The following is a 19,602-nucleotide window of genomic DNA, read 5'->3' as shown; positions in this document are numbered from 1 at the left end:
TTTCCAGCAGAGTGGATCGGCAGCGCGCCCGAGCTGAGTTTCGTCTGTGTCAAAGTGCCTACTGTGTACTCTGTGAGAGCTTGGGTGTCCTACGGGTCAAGAGAGGTCCCACAAAGCAGCTCTGCCTTCAAAGAGCACGGGAGAGAAGATACACCGAATGTTTAGTTTAGAAAAGAGGTTTCTGGGGGTGCCTTCTGCAAATACTTGCTGGTTCTTATGTGAATGAGGGACTGCATCTTCTTCGTCTTTGTGTTCCCAGTGCCTACACGCAAGACTCCTGTATTCAGCTCATACTTACTGAGCGCTTCTAGGTGCCAAAAGCACAGCAGTGGGCAAGACGGAGCCATCCCTGCCTTTCGGGTGTTTACAGCCCTGGGGCGCTAAGGGTGGAGAGGGTGGAGCATGGCATTCAGGCGAGTAGACAGAATACCCCGGGCAGTAAGAGCTGTGATGGACGCTGAGTCGTGCACACAGAGGACACCTGTTATGGTCAAAGCTGCTCGTGGCTGGGCTTCCTCACACTTCCACCGGGTCCACTCCAGCCACCCAGAAGAGACCCAGGGACCCAGGCAGAGAGCTCAGTGTATGTGGGGACCCTTCTCTGTGTGTATATGAGCCTTGCCATCCAGAGGCAGCCTCTGGCCGGAGACCCTGCAGTGTCCCTGCCCTGGAGGGAACAGTGGGGTGACGGGAGGGCCGAGGGACACAGTCCATCCCCTGGCTGTCCTGGGCCCTGATGTGTTGAGACACTCTGCTCTGGAGGGAATGCCGGGACCTGCCAGCTCTCGAGATGAGGCAGGAATGTGCCTGTCTGGCCAGTCTGGGCCCCGGGTGGCCCCTGTTTTGTTGAGGGAGGAGGTGATTTCTGGGATATTGAAGGGCAAGAAGGGGCAGCCTGCGGCCAGGGTGACAATATCTGCTTTGATCCGTGATATTCACCGTCTGATTTATTCCTCCTCCACCTTTCAAAAACCATTCACTGAGCACCAAGGATATCCTGGGCTTTGTGCTGTGTTCTCACATTTCTCTAATTAAAATTTCTCAACAGTCCTGCAAGTTAAGTGTATTATTTTCATTTTACAGGTGAGGAAACTGAAGCCCGGGGAGCTAAAACTAAAATCATATTTATCAATGCAGTTAATGTGTATCACAACCTATGAGGTTGTTGTCATCCCCGTGTGCTGATGAAGGCACAGAGGCACAGAAAAGTTAAGAAACTCACCCAAGTTTCCAGAGCCTGCTAGTAACAGAACTGGGTTGGTGTTATCCTGGCATCTTTCCCAGATTCGAGCCCCCTGCACCTTCGGAGCTCTGCTGGTTAACCTCTGCCCCTCTGTGACTCCAGCATGGGCCATGTGGGCGAGGTCAAGGTCACCCTGAGGCAGCTGGTGAGGGAGGCCTGGCAGGTGGGCTTCTAGAGGGAAGAGGCCATGTTAGAGGCCGGGCTCTATTCTAGACAGCAGTTTGGGTAGACAGAGGAAAAACAGATCATGTTGGATGTGACGCATACCTTCCCGGCGTCCTGACAGTTAGGCTTGAAAGAAACATGTCAGGCAGCATCAAATCCTGTAATGACTTAGAGCAGAGTTAGAGGAGCCTGGAAAGAGTGGCAGCCCCGAGGGCTCCTGGTAGCTGTTAATTGGGGCTGGTGATGACAGCGGAGATGGCACGGCTGCGACTTGGAGCCGCTTGCCCAACAGAGGCTCTGGCTTCTGCTGGGGAGACAGGGCTGGGTGGGAGGAGATTTTGAACAGAAATCTGCTTCTAAGAGGACTTGGACCTGTTCTCTCTACCTTGCCCCACCCTCTAGGGTTGTGGGCATAGGGAGGATGGATGGATGTGGATCTAAAAGTCAGATCCCTTTGAGGGTGGGGATGAGGGAATGGGCCTCCTGAGAGCATGGGGCCCGAGGGGGATGGGAGCGGCACCATTTTATTCCTATGGGAACTGCCTTCTGCTCTGCAGTCGATCAACTTGTCCATTGGGATGGACTGTAAATGGCTATGTGGGTGGTCCTGCCTTGGCCCTTTAACTGTTTGGGGCCTCCATTAGCCATCTGTGGAATGGACCAAGTTCTGCCTTTGCAGGCATGCTCGGCAGCTCCCTGTCTTTCTCCATGCCACAGTGATGGCAACACAGAACAACTTACAGTTATTTCCTCCTGTCCGTGTATGGTAAGAACTTGAGGCAACGTACAGCATGAGGCACACAGAATTTGAAAATAAAGGTGGAAGATCAAAAGACACTTGACTTTCAAAAGATTATGATTTATCAATTCTGTGGTAAGGCCTGAGTACCTGCATTTTTACCAAGCTCCCCTGCTGATTCTGTTACACTCTCAAATTTGAGAGCCACTGGTGCGAAGCAAGGAGGAAGGAAATACACCCAAGATCTGGGCCACTATCGCTATTGTCACTGACCACCAAGACGACAGAAGGGAAATAAGATAGATTACGTCATTTTCATTATCTGAAATGAACAAGGGTATCAGTTTTTCAGGGTAGACAGACATCTTCATGGTACTAATTTCTGAAAGAAAGCCATTTCCTGCTGCAGCCTGTTTCAAAGGACACTAAACAACATCATGGATAATTTGGGGGCAGGGGAGATGCTCTGCATCCCTAAAGGGGGTCTGTTGTGCTGGTCACCCCAGCAGCTGTGGCCCACCTTGGGGACACCAGGCCCACTCTGTAGCAGGACCTGCTCACCCTCTGATGCCATCCTTTTCTGCAATCAACCAGTAGGAGGGGCATCGCCAGGAGGAAGAGTGGGCTAACTCTGAGGAAAGAGCCAGGCGTGGGGGATGAGAGGTTGCCTGTGCGGTGAGTTTGAAGGTATCTCTTGGACTGAGTGTCTAGGTGACCAACAAGGTCACAAGGCATAAGGCACTTCCCTTCAGTGTGCCCCGAAGTCAGCTTAGTGACAGGCAGAAGGAGAGAGAGGTAAGAAGAAAACTGGTTAACACCATCGGATGCTACAGAAGACCTAAAGCTCCTTTGTGGACAAACAATTAAGGCAAATATTTGCAACATACACGGCAAAGGGTTCATGTCACAAATATGTAAAGAGCTTTTACAAACAATAAGAAAAAGGCAAACATTCCAGTGGAAAAATAAGCCAGGCATGTATAAGGCAGTTCAGATTACCAACAAACACAGGAAAAGATGTTCATTCTTACTTGTAATCGACTACAAGTTAATAAATTTAATTCAAGTGAAAACAATGAGATATCATCTTTCAAGTAGGAAAATGGTAAAGCTGAAAAACACAGTGAGCCAGTATTTGGTGAAATGTGTGTGGAGTGAGGAGCAGGGGATTTTGACATTTAGGGCTGTAGGGAGTATTACTGGGACATTCTTTCTGGAAGATAATTTGTCAAGTATCAAAAACCTTAAAAATGTACATAACTTTTGACTAAGCATTCTACTCCCTGGAATTTACCTTCAGAAAAGATAATCAGGGATGTACACAAAGATTTATATATAAGGGTATCTAAAACAGTCTTATTAATTATATTAACAATTAGAAGTAATATAAATGTCCAAAATTAAGAGTTTGCTCTAAAAACCATGCTTTATTTGTATGGTGGCATATTATTTAAAATCAGGTAGTAAAATAATTTTTAATGACATGAGTAAATGTTCATGATCTATTATTAAGTACAAAAAAATTTTAAAGCAGTTTCCAAAATGGTACATGTGGTATCATCCCAGTTCCATTAAAAAAAATGAACAGTCTTTTTTAAAAAAAGACCGTAATATGTGCTGAAAAAATGTCCAAGAGAGCAGCCACCAAAATGATAACAATGGTTATCTCAGGAAGCTTCCTCTTTGTGCTTTTTAAAAATAATGAACATGCTCTGTTTGTAATAAACAAATATCAAGAACGTGTTCTTTTCCCAGAGAGTCTGCCAGTGATGTGCTTCAGCTGCACGGAGAGCTGGCTGTGAGTGACAGGTCCTGCACCTCACTTCCTGCTGCCTCAGTTTATTTAATTTATTTATTTTTATTATTATTATTTTTGGCTGCATCGGGTCTCTTAGTTGCAGCACGTGGGATCTTTCGTTGCGGTGCAGGCTCTTCGTTGTGGCGCGTGAGCTTCTCTCTAGTTGTAGTGCTCAGGCACCAGGGCACGTGGGCTCTGTAGTTTGCGGCACGTGGGCTTTCTCACGGAGGTGCATGAGCTCAGTAGTTGTGGCATGTGGGCTTAGTTGCCCCGCGGCATGTGGGATCTTAGTTCCTGACCAGGGATCGAAATCGCATCCCCTGCATTGGAAGGCAGATTCTTTACCACTGGACCACCAGGGAAGTCCCCCTGCTGCCTCAGTTTAGCTCTTCCTTTCTACACTGATGGAATACCTGCTTTGTTCTCAGTGTTCAGCGGGCCCTGTGAGATGAGTAGGACAGTTCTTTCTCCCCAGGCTCTTTTGGGCTGGTTGCTGGTTAAGGTGAATGCCTCAGTCATTTGTCATGGAGGTATCTCTGCTATTTGGTGCGTTCAACATTTTGCTGGATGTGAAGATGGTACAGGGGCATCTTTCCGAGAGTGCCTGAGATCTGTTCTTCTTGCCCAAAGCCCTGATCCCACTCTCTCTTTGGAAATTTAGTTGGTTAAAATGGGACTGACACATCTCAGTAGCTTGAACCTGTGGCTGGACCCTGTGCAGTGGGAAACCCAGAAATCACCCTGTGTGTCTCAGACTGATAGATGCATGTGACACCCTGACCTGCCTCAGGGAATCCTAAGAGGGTGAGCTGGGATGGGGGTGAGAGAGACATCTTGGTCCAACTCAACATTTTTCTGATGAGTAAACTGAGGCCATGAGAGAGAAGGGGACTTGGAAATTGGCGGTAGAGCCGGGACTCCAAATCCCGTGCTCTGCCCACAACATGGTGGTCTTCCCCATCCCCAGCCCTGAGTTTGGGAGAGGTGATCTGAGGTATTGTTAAGTACTGGTGAGGAAGCAAACCTGGGGTCAAAAACTCACAGAAATCCCGAGGAACAGAGAGCATCCACCCTAGACGGCTAAGAGTTGTGTATATTAGTGAAGGTGTTGCAGCAAGAATCCCTTGAACATTAAGATCCAGGTGAACGGAAGAGAATTGACAAGAAATGATTGGTTGTGATTTTTGCACACCCACATTCACGTATGCAGATACATGTATGTAGTCAGTCCTCTTCAGGGCCACCTTTTCGGCATGAATTTTAGGAAAGACCTTTTTTTTTTTTTAAATAAATTTATTGATTTTGTTGATTTCTTTTTGGCTGTGTTGGATCTTCGTTGCTGTGTGTGGGCTTTCTCTAGTTGCGATGAGCAGGGGCTACTCTTTGTTGCGGTACGGAGGCTTCTCATTGTGGTGGCTTCTCTTGTTGCAGAGCATGGGCTCTAGGCGTGCGGGCTTCAGTAGTTGTGGCACACGGACTTCAGTAGTTGCGGCACGCAGGCTTCAGTAGTTGCGGCACGCAGGCTCAGTAGTTGTGGCTTGCGGGCTGTAGAGCACACAGGCTCCGTAGTTGGGGCACACAGGCTCAGTTGCTCTGCGGCATGTGGGATCTTTCTGGACCAGGGCTCGAACCCGTGTCCCCTGCATTGGCAGGTGGATTCTTAACCACTGCACCACCAGAGAAGCCCAGGAAAGACCTTTTTATCTCCAGTTAGTTCCTTCACTTGCCCAACGTGTGCCTAAACTTGCCACTGTTAAAGCCCCTCTTGGTCAAGGATGCTGCTAAAATGTCAATGTGTTACTTTGCACTGAGGGCAGGTTAACCCTTTGCCTCCCATTATCACTCAGTGTGAATTATGGGTAAATTATGGAAAGGATCCCCAGGGGATGTGGACCATGGGGAGGCCCAGAGTTCACAGGAGAGAGGCTGGGTACAGAACTCTTGGCACTAGAGTGGTCTGGCAAGTTGGGAGGGAGGTTTTATAGATGATAAACTGTTCACTTCACCATTTTATGAGGGAGGACCCTGTCCCCACACAGTAATAACAGAACCTCGACCAGCCTGGATTTTTCTGTCTTCCTGTTGTAGTCCCTTTTTTGCTCTGTAGCATGAGCTCATGCAAAAGGTCACATCTGTTATGGTCCAGCCTCCTGGGCTCCACCTAGGCTGTGAAGGCCAATTGGCTAGCATTTCTGGGATCAAGCAAGTTGACCTGTTCTACTGAAGTTCTTTCATTAATCAAAGGTACATCTGATTGTCAGGAACTCGGGTGGTGAGAAGGGAGCCCTACAAGCGAACATCATTGGCTGCCAGCCACTTGTCTTCCTTTCCCTCCACCCACACAAAGAGGAGAGGAAAGGGCAAGTTCAGCTTCTTGATGTACTTCCTCGAGAAAGTGGCCACTTGACGGGGAGGAAGTGAGGTAGAGAGGTGGTGAGTTGGGGCCTGCCCAGAATAAAGCATTTGTGTATCACTCCCTGCTTCTCCAGCTGTGGCGAGCTGACTCCCCTTTGCCTGTCTGCATCCAGCTTTTTCTGCCTGTTGGGCTGTACCCCACAGGCCTGCAAGCCCTGTACTTGCCCAGCCTCAAGACCGAAGGAAAGAGCCCGGAGTTAGCGACAGAGACATCAGTGGTTTAATGGTTGGGGGGATCTTACATGTCTGAAGCAAGGTCCTGGAGTGACACTTCACCATGTGCAGCAGATGACGGGCAGGACAGGGCAGCAAGTCTTCACTCCTGGGTGGGAGAGTGAGGTTACCAGTTATAGAGGGAATTGATGTCAGGTTGGCTCATTGGTTACCAGGGAAACCAGCAGAGGAGCAGGCCCCTCATGGCCCCTTTGATGAGCTATCTTGGTCGAGGTGTTCTGATCTAGAGATTAGAACAATCACTAGCTGGGGCTGGGGGCAAGTATGTAGGCATTGACTGAGTAGGCTCTATGATTAAGAGGGAAGGTCAGTCAGGTGAGTGGGGTGTAGGTGAGGCAGGGACTGGTCGAGCAGGGGATGTCCAGAGGACAAGAGAACAGCCGTCTTGAATGGCCTAATAGTACACTGTTGCACCTGGTTCAAATCCCACCTGCTCCTTAAGGCTTCCCCTGACTCCCCTTGGCGGATACTTTCTCCCTCTGTTGAACTGCTGCAGCACTTACTGCTTCCCGTGCAGGTGACTCTGAGACAGCTCTTTCTATACATCCATTCCGTATTTCTTTTTCCACGAGTGTTTGATCTCCCCAGTTGACTGTGAGCCCTTCAAGTTGTGGGGCGCGTCTTGTTTGTAGCACTTAGGACACTGATCCATACATGAGGGATGGAGGCGTACATTAGTGAATGGATGGATTGGTGAATCGACAGTTAGGTGGATGGGTGGGTGGATAGTTAGGGGACTAGATGACAGGTGGGTGGATGGTGAGTCGTGGGTGGTACCCTCCAAGGCTAACACTTCAAACCATAGTAACCTACCTCACGTCAGTGTCTAGAATCTAGACTCTAAACTAAGGGAAATACCAGAGGACACTGAGCTGCATTTTCAGTGAAAACCTTTCTCTGAATAGCCAAGTCCAACTTAAACTGAGCCTAATCTATTTCAGGCCTTGGACTTGTGGGCTCACGTTCATTTGACAACAGCATCAAAATGTGCTTAGACTTAAAAATAGATTCCGAAAGGTAATCAGAGCTCAGCTTGACTTGGCTCTGCTCAACAGGTCCTCCCTTTTGGTGCTTTAGAATTTTTTCTGCCCACCCCCACAAAAAAAAAGTGTCAGAGGAAGGAAGCTAGTCTGAGGGACAGGGAACTGAATGAGCTAAGATGTGAAAGCAGCTGCCACTGGCCAGCACAGGCAGACACCTGTGACTTCTTGGACAGGGGCCATTTGTAGGTCAGAGTTCAGCTCCCTGGAAACTTCTGGTTCCTGATGCTTATCCTACATGTATTCCTTACTGGTGACCCTGAGTTTGGCTTGCTCAGAGTAACTTCTTAAAAGACTAGGTAATAATGTTGAGAATTACTTCATCAGTGTTTTCTATTTCTCCTTTTTTCTTTTTCTTTTTTCTTACAGTTTGAAATTGCTTTGGGATCATCAACGAGCATGCTTCCATGCTGTAGAGTGTACTTCTCAAATTGTGTTCCCTGAAGCCCTTGGGGTTCCATAAAGCCCCTTTAGGCATCATGTCGGTGGGCTCTGAGTAGGTGACCTCTGAGTGCCTCTCCCCAAAAAAGAAGTACTCCTTTTTTTAAAAACAATAATTTTTTTTATACCTATTTTTGGCTGCATTGGGTCTTTGTTGCTGTGCGCTGGCTTTACTCTAGTTGCAGTGAGCAGGGGCTACCTTTCATTGCGGTGCACAGGCTTCTCATTGCAGTGGCTTCTCTTGTTGCGGAGCACGGGCTCTAGTCACATGGGCTTCAGTAGCTGTGGCACACAGGCTCAGTAGTTGTGGCTCGCGGGCTCTAGAGCGCAGGCTCAGTAGTTGTGGCGTATGGCCTTAGTTGCTCCACGGCATGTGGGATCTTCCCGGACCAGGGCTCGAACCCATGTCTCCTGCATTGGCAGGTGGATTCTTAACCGCTGTACCACCAGGGAAGTCCCAGAAGTACTGCTTTTTATCTGTTTTGCATATTGGGCTTCTGTGCAAGATTTATTGGAGAGAGGGTTCCATACCTCAAATAAATTTTAAAGTCATCATCAGGAGACTAGAAAGGTATGGGCAACACGGTCAGAGAGGAGAAATGGGTTCGTTAGACAGTGGGTTTGGCTCACTAGCTGGGAGGAGAGGCCATTTGAACGGCTCTGGGCGCTCTTGTGTTTGCAGGTCTTGTGCTGATGTTTCTGTCTGCTCCAATCTCCATGTGCCGGCTGCTGGCTTGGCCGCTGCCCCCGCGTGCCTCTCACTCCTCGCTTGCCCACCTAGCTCCTGACGTACTGCCTGCCTGGCTCCTGACATACTGCCCACCTGGCTCCTGACGTACTGCCCACCTGGCTTTTGGTAAATTTTTGCTCCTTACCCTCATCTCTCTGGCCTGGAATCTTGACTTGCTGCTTCCCACTTCTGACACCCTTGTATTTCTTCACCCTTTTTTGGCTTCCTGGGTGTCTGGTCCCTTGTTTGCCCTGACCTTGGGTGACTGTGTCCCGAAGTGTTTTCTGTCTTCCTGGATCCTGGCACCACCTGGGGACCCTACCTTTCAACGGCCCCAGTTCTCTCCAGCACTATTTTAAAGCTGGGATCTGTGGATGGGGTTCACAGGGGCTGAATCAGATTCAAGGCTGGGACTGGAAAATGGAGACCAGGATCCAGATATGGCGATCCAGTGGATGGAAAGAAAGAATAATTCGCGTTCACAGAGAATTCTAGTTTACTTAGTGCTTTTACATACTTATCTCACTCTCTCATTATAACCTGGTAAGATTGAGATAGTCTTATGTCTGTGTTACACACAAGGAAACAGGCTCAGAGTCACAGTAGCAGAGCTGGAGATAGAACCTGGGTCTTTTGACTCTAAATCCTGGACTTGGGTATAGCAGACCAGAAGCAAGTTGGTTACTAAGGCAATGGGAGAAAGATCTTGTTCGTGGGAATCAGGAGTGGCTGACTAGATATGAGATGTGTTGGAAGGCGGAGGGGGTTAAGAGGCAGGGTCAGTCAAGCCTGACCAGGCAGAGGAGTGGGGACACCATCCTCAGACAGGCTATTGCCCTGGGATTGGGGTGTGGGTCCTCTGGGATCAGGCTGATGTGGTTCCTGCGGACACTTGATTTGAGCTCCTCTTGTCCACACATTTGACACATGTTGGTTGAATGTCCCATGCCCCCGCCTGCTGGGCTGCACCTGGGGTGGCCATGACTGGAAGCTTCTAAGCATCATCCCCACCCGGTGGTCCTGCAAACTTGCAGGCTAATTCCAGAGGAATCGTGGCTCATTGTTCTGGAGTGTGGGAAGAGGAACTGCAGTGATTGCTTGGGGGAAGCGGGAGGAGGAACCTGGTCTCCACATCCCTCTGACTTGGAGCACTTCCCATTTGTTACCTTTTACCTCCCATGGCATCTCCTCCCTGGGGAGGGTCTGTGTTCTGTACAGCTCTGCCTCATCTCAGCCTTGACCAACTGGGGACTTTGGGGCAAGTTACTAAGTTCCTGGACACTTCAGAGTTGACTGAGAATGAGAATGAGTTAGACCCACCCTATCTGTAACCCTGACAAAACACCTTTGGCAGTCAGCCCCTGGCAGTTGCCAGAACAAGTCTAGTTGGCCATAGCCAACCTGGTGGGAGTGGGTGGGTAGTGGGAGTGGTCTTGCCTCAATGCTGGCCATGAGGGGTGCATTGTCTTTGGAGAATTCAAAACCAATGATAAAATTGAATAAAAATTAGTCTACTTTTTATTATCATCATGCACTGGCAATTCTCAATGCTGTCAGCGATAAAATGCTCCTCCATTCTGGGGTGGGCCCCCTCCTCACTGTTTGGTACATCACTGCTGGCTAGTTACCTTGAGAGTCTCACTGAAGCTGGAGTCAGTTGACCTGACTCTATGTTCTAACCCTGCTATCAGGGCCTGCTACCTGGCCCAACTACCAAGTCACTTAACCTCCCTAAGCCTCCATTTTCTGATCTGTAAAATGGAGCTAAGAATGGTACCTGCAAATATTAAAAGAGAGAATAAAATTACAGTTAGCTTGCAGAGAGAAAAGCTGGATGTAAATGCTGGGATGTCCACATTGCTATACAAAATCTATCTCAGGGTGTGAGATTTGGGTCACGCCCAGATTATTCTTTGGCGGTGAAGAATTCGGTGGTAATTGAGCCAGGCTCTTCCATGAAGCTTAGGAGCTGGTGTTGGAGACAGCAACACTATTTTTGAGTTCTGAGAAGCCGGTCTAGGTTTACTCCTCATCTGATTCCTGGGCAAACAACAGGAGACCCTCATGGGGTGCCACCCTGGGCCCTGCCGAGTTCTGTCTGTGACTGTGACGCTGATCTTCACGCAGCCTGCTCTGTTCTCCCAGGGCACTGAGTGAGTGAGGGGCTGGGCCCTCGGCCTGGGAAGAGCGGCGTGTTCCTGACATACTTGCAGGAGAGCAGCTGGCAGGAGCAGGGAAGGTAGTTTCTGTGTCTTGTGGATTTACTGTCCTTCGCGGAAACCCTCCTACGTGACTTTTGCAAGCCAGCCTCCGGCTCAGCTTTCCACCCACCCCCACCTCCTGCTTTTCTACTGTGCTGGATAGTTAAGTCCTTTGTCAGGCGTTATCTCATGATTTCCCCAACAGCCCTGTGAGGTGGACAGGCGGGGTTTTCTCATCCACATTTGACCAGGGAGGACCCTGAGGCCCAGGGAGTTGAACAGGCTGCCCAGGGTTATGACCAGTTAGTGGACGGGCCCTGACCAGAACCCAAGTCTCCAGACATCAGCCCAGAGATAGAATTTGGAGAGTGAAGGGAAGGCTTCATTTCTGTTCAGAGTTGTCATGGGCTCTTAGGAGCTTTCTGACAGGAAGCTTTCTGAGGTGAAACCTCAGGTGGCAGGTGGAGGAGAACAACTGAGAAGGCAGCTCCTTGTCCAAGCCCACGAAGCTTTGGTGGCAGGTCACGGGGACCAGAACTTGGACCTCCGGACTACCATCCGTTTGCTGCATTCAGGTTAGGAACTGACTCTTGCTAGGGAGGCGGGAATAGGAATATGCCTGCTCTGCCTATGTACATCAGTGTTTCAGCATTCCCATAATTTTTGAATTAGTGTTGGCAGTCACTTCCCTTATGGTCGGATGGCTCCTCTCTGCTCCCTCCCGGGATATACCCTGGGTGGCTCTGTCCTAACCTAGAGGGGCTCTCTCTGTCCACCCCTTGCCCCGTAGCCTAGCTGAGCGACTTCTGCATCCCAGGGCCTGAATTTCTGGCTTCAGAGCCTTCCTGATGGGCAGACAAGGGCTCATCACCATCACTGCTTCCACCTGCCCTTGGGTCTTCTGGGGGGCGTGACGAAGCCACCTCAGGTTTGGCTTTCGTGCATCTGCTGTGGGTACAGTGACCAGGGGGTGCCCAACTGCAAACTTCCATTCCTGTTATTTCCCAGAGCCCGGGGTGGTCTTCTGCCTTGATTTGCAAATCAAGGAAAAACTGTCCTGGTGGAAGAGATGATACTCCTCCCCCCCTTACCCTTCTCCCCTCCCATCCTCCTTCTAATGATCAGATCAAAGAACTAAGGGAGAGGGTAATATATCAATACTGAAAAGGGCAAGGAATAATACGAGTAACAGTGGTGTACTTTTTTCACCTAGAAAATGGAGATAATCAGAAGACTGTTGTAAGTTGGTGTTTCTCAGCTTGGACTGCACGTCACGGTCACCCGGAAAGCTTTTAGATATCTTGATTCCCAGGCTGCAGCCCAGACCCTGGAGATCAGAATCTCTGGAGGTAGGACCCAGGCAGCAGTAATTTTAAAATTCCCTGGGACTTCCCTGGTGGCCCAGTGGTTAAGACTCTGCGCTTCCGCTGCAGGGGGCACGGGTTCGATCTCTCGATCTCTGGTTGGGGAACTGAGATCCCGCATGCCGTGCAGTGTGGCCAAAAAAAAAAAAAATTCCCCTGGTGATTCCAGTGTACAGCCAGGGTTGAGAACCACTGCTCTAAGGATGAAAAGAGTTGGTTAATTGCTTACAACAAAGATATCCCCATATCTGGTTGTGCACTGGACTCGTCAGGGGGTGGGGTGGGGATGTGTTAAAATCGCACTGACGCCCTGGCCACACATCGCAGACCATGTAGATCAGTGACGTCTGCCTTCACGTGAGCCACTAACCAATAAGACGTAATAGTCACCGTTTACTGGAGCTGCCTGTGGGCCGGCATGACGTATTTCCGGTCTTCACAATTCCCTGGTAGGGAATCACAGTTCCCATTTTACAGATGAGGAAACTGCTGCTCAGAGCAGGTAGCCAGGCGGCGTAAGTTTCCTGAGGCCAGGCCTGTCTGACCCGGAAGGCTGCTCTCCCTGCCCAAGGCCTCCCTGCCCCAGGGCTGGCCTCGTGGAGCGTGTTCTGCACACTTCCCAGTACCAGCTCAAGGAGAGAGGGGAAAGCCAGCAAGTGGCCTTGGCTCTCCTTGAGGCTCTCCAGGGCAGGTTGAGTAGAGGACCGCTGTCCCGTGAAGAGAGGGAAGATGAGTGACGTTCCTTGGTATTTGGGTCTGTGTTAGTCACGCACTCTCAGAATACCTCCTTTTGGCTGGAGGAAGACGCTTGCTCGTGTTAGGCCTGACCCCCAGTCACCTCTCATTGCCGCAGCTGCTCTCCCAGAGAGAACACTCAACCAGGAAGAGCAAACACTCATTTGCTTTTTGAGAGTTGGAGGAATTTTTCAGGCATGTGATACAGAAAAATGCCCCCGTTTCCCTCACAGGCAAAGGGAAAGCTCTGTCAAGGCAACCTGAAATATTTAGCTCTGCCTTATAAAATCCCTGTGCCTCCACCTCTGTGCTCTGTAAACTTAAACAAATCGCTTAAAATCCTTAAGCTTTGGTTTTCCCATCCCTCAGGGCTGCCAGTGCCAGGCCCCTTGAGGTGTCAGAGAGAGAGGAAAGGAGCGTGGCCATCTCGACACAGAGACTTCCAGCTGCCTGGGACTGGAGGCTTTGTCCAGGGTTTGGTGGTACCCACTAGCAACCTGATGTCCCAAGGCCCAAAGCAGCTTCCGGTGACCAGAGATCTCACTGAATGTGTTCCCTCTGACTTTGGGAGGCTTGGCTTCACTCCACCTGGGTCAACCCCTAGTGTGTAGACAGCCCAGAGCCAATATTTGGGGCATACATAGCTGAGTTAACTCTAATAGTTTAGAGTTAGCAGACAGTGTGATATACATTTGGCTGCACAAAGGCTTCCCAGCCCAGCCAAGCAGCCAGGGCTCTCTCCCTCCCCAGAGCTCCATCTGTATCTGATGTGTGTGCCTTTGGTCCCTGCCCCTTACTGTGCAGCTCAGAGCCTGGCACAGAGTAGATGCTCAGGTAGCACTGGGTGATTGGGGGATGAGGGGATGGAGACATGCATGAACATGTGTTTGGCATCTCTAAGGTGGTTGCCACAGAATGCTATTTAAGTGTTGGCATAGCTATTCCTTACTCGCTCTACTTGACTTTTTTTTTTTTTTATCACTTTGGTTTATTTTGAAGGCTGTCTCACTAAGGATTATTCTAGTAATGGAGCGGTTCAGATGTGATGCTGTTTTCTGAGGTTGAGGCATATATCCAGAGCACTTGTGTGTAACTTTTACTCCAGAGCCACTAAGAGAGTACTTCTAAAGTGTGGAGTCTCATGGCCCCTTGTTTAGCCATTAAGCTGAACCTTAACATTTTCTGAGTTCTGTCTCAAGCAGTGGGTATTGTGGTTGGCAAGAAAACATGGGGCAGTGATGGAAGGGAAGTGGGAAGACCCACAGGAGGGTGGCCACTGGGCAGTCACCAGGGACTTCGAGTGGTCCCCACCGACTGCCTGGACTGAGATGGTGAAACAGGAGGCTGCTGCCCTTTTCTGTGTGTGTGTGTGTGTGTGTGTGTGTGTGTGTGTGTGTGTGTGTGTGTGGTGGGGGGGCTGCCCCTGAAGCACTCAGGGAGGCTGGCCTAGGGCCACCTGCCACTCTGGCAAGGACACCATTTCATGATGGCTGTCTGGGTCCCTGGAGTGAACGATTTTCAGGCCCAGCCCTGAAGGGCACTGAGCATCATCTTGACTCCTTTAACTATCTTAGTGGCTTTGTGAACAGTGGGCTGGGCACTCGGCCCTGGGGCCTGGCATTGCCATTAACTCTGTGATGACCTCAAGTGAGTCACTTGATGTCTCCTGTGCCTCAGTTTCCTAACATTTTACGATTCTGTGGTCCTATCAGTCTTCTCACCGTGATGAACACCCACTGTGCTTACTAACAATGTTAGGCTGCCTCCACCCCACCCTCACCTCCACCAGGATCCCCCCGAACCCAGCTGGCATAGCCTCTGGCCTCGTCCTTAAGTGCGTCATCCTCATATTAGCTCTGTCCCCTGTAGTCTGACTACTTGGCTCATGTCAGGTAATTGAGATTTTTATTTGTTGGGAGGGGTTGGAAACAAAGGTACAAACATGAGACTATAGAGCTGCTTTGTCCCCTCACAATTCCAAATAGATGAATTTGTACTTGCCTCCAGATAAGGGAGACCCAAACAAAGGATTGTTACTGTTAGTATTTTGCCCATGCTGACCATTTTTTGCTTTTTATTCTATTTATTTTTTTATTTATTTATGCCGCACCTCACAGCACGTGGGATCTTAGTTCCCCAGCCAAACCTGTGCCCCCTGCAGTGGGAGCATGGAGTCTTAACCACTGGACCACCAGGAAAGTCCTGCTTTTCCTTAAATATCTTTTCATTAAGTAGTATAAACCTCTGGACATTGTGATTTCATCTGGTAGACACAAGACAGGGGTTCTAGCTGAGGCTTTGGAACGATGAAACTGTGTCATCCAGATCAAACCAGTAGCCTTTCAGGGCCTCAGTGTTCCCATCTGTACACTGGGAGTGACAATACCAACATTCCTTCCTAGTAAAAGGTAAAGGATTCATATGAACAGAAGGGAAGCCCAGTACTTACTCTGTCTCAGTCACTGGTTGATGGCCAGGTGGGGATGCTGTCTGGTGGCATGATTTGTCCTGCCCTGGAAGAATGACTCTGAGTTACTGTGACCTAGGGGTGACAACCAGGTCACTTCCCCAGTAACCACAGTGATGCCCTCCTTGTGTGGGTCTGTGTCCCCACAGCGGCCAGTTCGCCATCGTGAAGAAGTGCCGAGAGAAGAGCACGGGGCTGGAGTACGCAGCCAAGTTCATCAAGAAGCGGCAGAGACAGGCCAGCCGGCGGGGTGTGTGCCGGGAGGAGATCGAGCGGGAGGTGAGCATCCTGCGGCAGGTGCTGCATCCCAACGTCATCACGCTGCACGACGTCTTCGAGAACCGCACTGACGTGGTGCTCATCCTCGAGCTGTGAGTGGGTGCCTGGGACTGGGGGCGGGCGGGGCAGCAGGGCGCGGGGGAGCTCCAGCCACAGGCCCCAGAGGGAGCAACAACCTGACAGAAGCCCGACCTGGAGGAGATGAAGTCAGTGGGAAGTGGTTTCCTTCATTCACCCCATCCTCCTCCTGAACCCGGGCTTGCTGTGCAGCAGGGACTGAGGGCGAGTGTCTAGGTCTGACTTTCACTGGACCCTGGGGATCAGAGGGAAGAAGTGGGGAGTGCTGGGGTCCTTTCCTGGCTGGTGAGCACGTGGGAGCATGAGGGGGGCAGAGGGTGGAAGGCGGAGCAGGGGGCTGTCAGGGAGAGTCTGTTCTATGAGGAAGGGAAGAACAAACATCCTCCAGGCTCTGCAAAGCCCTTCTCAGCCCTTTCCTGGGAAGAACCGCCCCGCCTTTGTGCTGTGTTTGATGCCTTTATTGTTATCATAGTAACTATTACTTAGAGGGCCCTGCTGTAAGCCAGGCGTTTGCTAGGTCCTTCGTGTTGTCTTGTTCAGTCTTCACAGAAGCTGTGTTCAGGGTAGTGTCCCACTTACGCCAAGAGGACTTTGTATTCACTTTGCTGAGAATGTCTGTTACCTCATTTAATCCTCATAACAGTCCTATCCCATGGAGACTCTTATTACCTGCATGTTACAGACGAGAACACTGAGAGGCTGGGTCATTTACAAGATCCTACAACCAGGAAGTGGCGGGGCCAGGACTGGGTCCAACGCTGCTTGTGCAGATAGCTATGCGCTTGAGGTGGGATGGCCTTGGGCTAGCCCTGTAGGGGAATCCTTCACGGTCTGGTGGAATTTGGATGGGTGACACCACGACTCCAGGGGTTGGTTGGCCAACTGGTGTCCCTCCTGGAGGTGCCCCCCATGGATTGGGGAGGTGGAGGTGGGCCTCCGGCGGTTAGTAGAGTTTGAGTTGGGCTGTGGCACAGGTTGAAATGGCTGTGTCTAGTCAAGCAGCAAGACCGGGTGTCAAGAATGTTCTGAGCCTCAGAGGCGTGAGGCGTCTGCCAGTTAGCAGAGAAGTGGCAGCATTTGTCTCAGCAATCCCTGACTTTGTGACCTGGGGCAAGTCACCTCACCCCTCTGAGCTTCAGCTCTCATCTATAAAGCAGGCAGCCATCCTTAACCTACCTGTGGGTTGGGTGGACCACCTGACATTTGAGACCATTCTAATTTGAGAACTATGCTCTGGTGTTGTCAGCCTATAGATTTATGTAGCAGATGGGCATTTGCATACTTTTGCATTGGATTCTTAAATTATCCATCTCAATATTTAAGTGCATAGAATTACCCATGCTCTCCCTTTGTCTAACTCCCAATGTCCTCTGTGTTTCTCCCAGGGACCTCTTAGCCAATTGGACCAGTCAGTGTATACACCTGCCTCACTCAGACAAGGCTGGTGGGTTCCCACAGATGTAGCCAGCCAATTGGATGGCCCGAGGTGTGGCAAGCCCCAAGACTAAGGGTTAGCACTGGTTCCCAGCAGAGAGTGACAAGCCCACCTTTGCTGGGAAAGCCAGGCCAATTCTTTAAAAGTCTGTTGTCAAAACTTTACAGCAACTAAAAAGGATTACATTCATATGCCTACCACCCAAACACAGCTATTTGTTTCCCTGTGGTTCCTCTCAGTCTTTATCTATTTGCGTGCGAGCATTGTACTTGTACAATTTCCTGCTCTACTTTTCCCCCAGTTAACGTAATGCCATGAATAGCTTTTTCCCTTTTAACTGACTATATCATGTTTCATTACATTACATACCCGTATCTCCCTGTTGTTGGACATTTGGTGTTTTAATTTCCAGCTTTTAACCATTACGCATTTTACTGCCATAAAACAACTTTCTTCCTGTGTTTTCCCCCTTTTCTTTTGGATTAATTTTTTTAGACAGATCCTCAGGAATGGGGCAGTCGGGCTGACATTTTTAGGGCTCTTGGTATCCTCACTTTCATAGGACAGGTTAACCAGCATCACGTGTAACATGGGAGCGTTTCTTTCTGCCTGCAGCCTTGCCAGCCCTGGGTCATTTGTTTTAAGGCAGGGTTCATTATTGTCTTTTACAGTTATGATACTTTTTTGTCATTTTCACTTTTTTTTTTTTTTGCCGTACGCGGGCCTCTCGCCGTTGTGGCCTCTCCCGTTGCGGAGCACAGGCTCCGGATGCACAGGCTCAGCGGCCATGGCTCACGGGCCCAGCCGCTCCGCGGCACGCGGGATCTTCCCGGACCGGGGCACGAACCCGTGTCCCCTGCATCGGCAGGCAGACTCTCAACCACTGCGCCACCAGGGAAGCCCTCATGGGCTTTTATGTTTGGACGTGGTGACCTCTGTTGGGCTGCTTAGGAGCCTTTGGCCTCCTGGTCCTCACTGTGCCCTGCTAGGCTAGTGGGTTTGCCTGGTACGTAAACACGGGTGTCAGAGCCCACCTGCTCAGTTGATATTTGCAGGGTTTGTGGATGGATCTACCTCTCAGCGCTGTTTAGTGCAGGGCTTCAGCTGAAGTGGCCAGTGCTCAGAGGACATTCCCAACCCTGATTTAAGTCCCCTTCAGCTGTTTTTACCCTGTCCATGATCGCCTGTGCAGCAGGACTGGTGATGGCAGGGTTGGGAAGGATTGAGTTGTCCATGTAAGTTGACTTCTGTAGGGTGTAAAGAATATTTTCAAACTCTCAGTAGATTAACTCATGCCACATGTGGAGCTGGCTCTGAAAAATGTAGGTCTGCCCTGGGAGGGTTGGGCAGCCCTTCCATCCCAGGCCCCTGACCTCTCTGGGGCCTCCCTGACTCCAAGCTGTGGAAAGCAATACAGCGGCGGGAGCATACCAGGGCAGGGCCCGACAGAGCGCTCCAAGGTGGTGGCAATGCTTCCCAGGCCTTGAATTGAGTCCAGCTTTCTGGGCCCCAACAGCTCTGGCAGCATCCTTCCCAAATCACTGCCTACACAGGTCATTTGAGCACTCCCTCTAAATGGTTGGTTGCTTTTGAAAGAGTTCTGAAAAGCATTTCTAGCAGCCGGATGAAACTGCAGGGAGGAAGGAGGCAAGGGTCAGATTAGCAGGAAGGCGACTGGTCCTGGGGACACTGGAGGAGAGCAGAGGCTGGCTCTTAGGTTTTGCTTTTCCTCTTTAAGTCAAATTGTTTAGGGGTGTGAGAGGAGAGAAGCTTGGGTAGAGTGGGGATGACTCCATGGCAGAGATCTTGGGGCTGAGAAGCCCTTGGGAGAAACTAGGTTTGGGGGTAGAAACAAAACCCAGGCTCCTTGATGGCCTTGAGAACAGGTGCCTGAGGATTGATGTGAGTGTCCCTGGCCTGGGTGTCCAGGGCTGGGACAGATACCCGGCAGGCTCATCCCACCTTTCCAAGTCTCTGGGGACAATTCTAAGGGTCACCATGGCTGTTCCCCTCTTCGTCCAAAGGAGATCATGTCTCACTCTGTCTGCTGCCCAGATCACACCTTCAAACAGAACAGCTGATTACTGTCCCCCAAAGTCCTCACCCTACCTGGGCCTTTACATCAGTAATTTTGGGTGACAGAACACATCCACATTATCATGAAGTTCTTTTACATTTACTCAGTGTTCTGTTTAAGGTAGGAAGGGCAGGATATGCCCGAGGTCACAGCCTAGCACC

The 19,602-nt window shown here is 50.2% G+C and overlaps 1 protein-coding gene across 6 annotated transcripts in view; it reads left to right on the top strand.

Annotated features, from left to right (window-relative positions):
- The window catches only part of DAPK2 (death associated protein kinase 2), a 119,059-nt gene that overhangs the window by 50,732 nt on the left and 48,725 nt on the right, over positions 1-19,602 (top strand). For all 6 annotated transcript variants that reach the window (XR_014296302.1, XM_082647387.1, XM_082647386.1 and 3 more), the window contains exon 3: positions 15,722-15,943. Coding sequence is in view for 5 of the 6 variants with exons in the window: in XM_082647387.1 (XP_082503513.1) it covers positions 15,722-15,943 (222 nt within the window). In the remaining variant the exon portion in view is untranslated. The remainder of the gene's footprint in view (positions 1-15,721; positions 15,944-19,602) is intronic.

This window comes from Grampus griseus (genome assembly GCF_964374135.1).
Source record: "Grampus griseus genome assembly, chromosome: 2".
NCBI classification, from domain to species: domain Eukaryota; kingdom Metazoa; phylum Chordata; class Mammalia; order Artiodactyla; family Delphinidae; genus Grampus; species Grampus griseus.
This window is presented reverse-complemented; position numbering and strand designations above follow the sequence as displayed.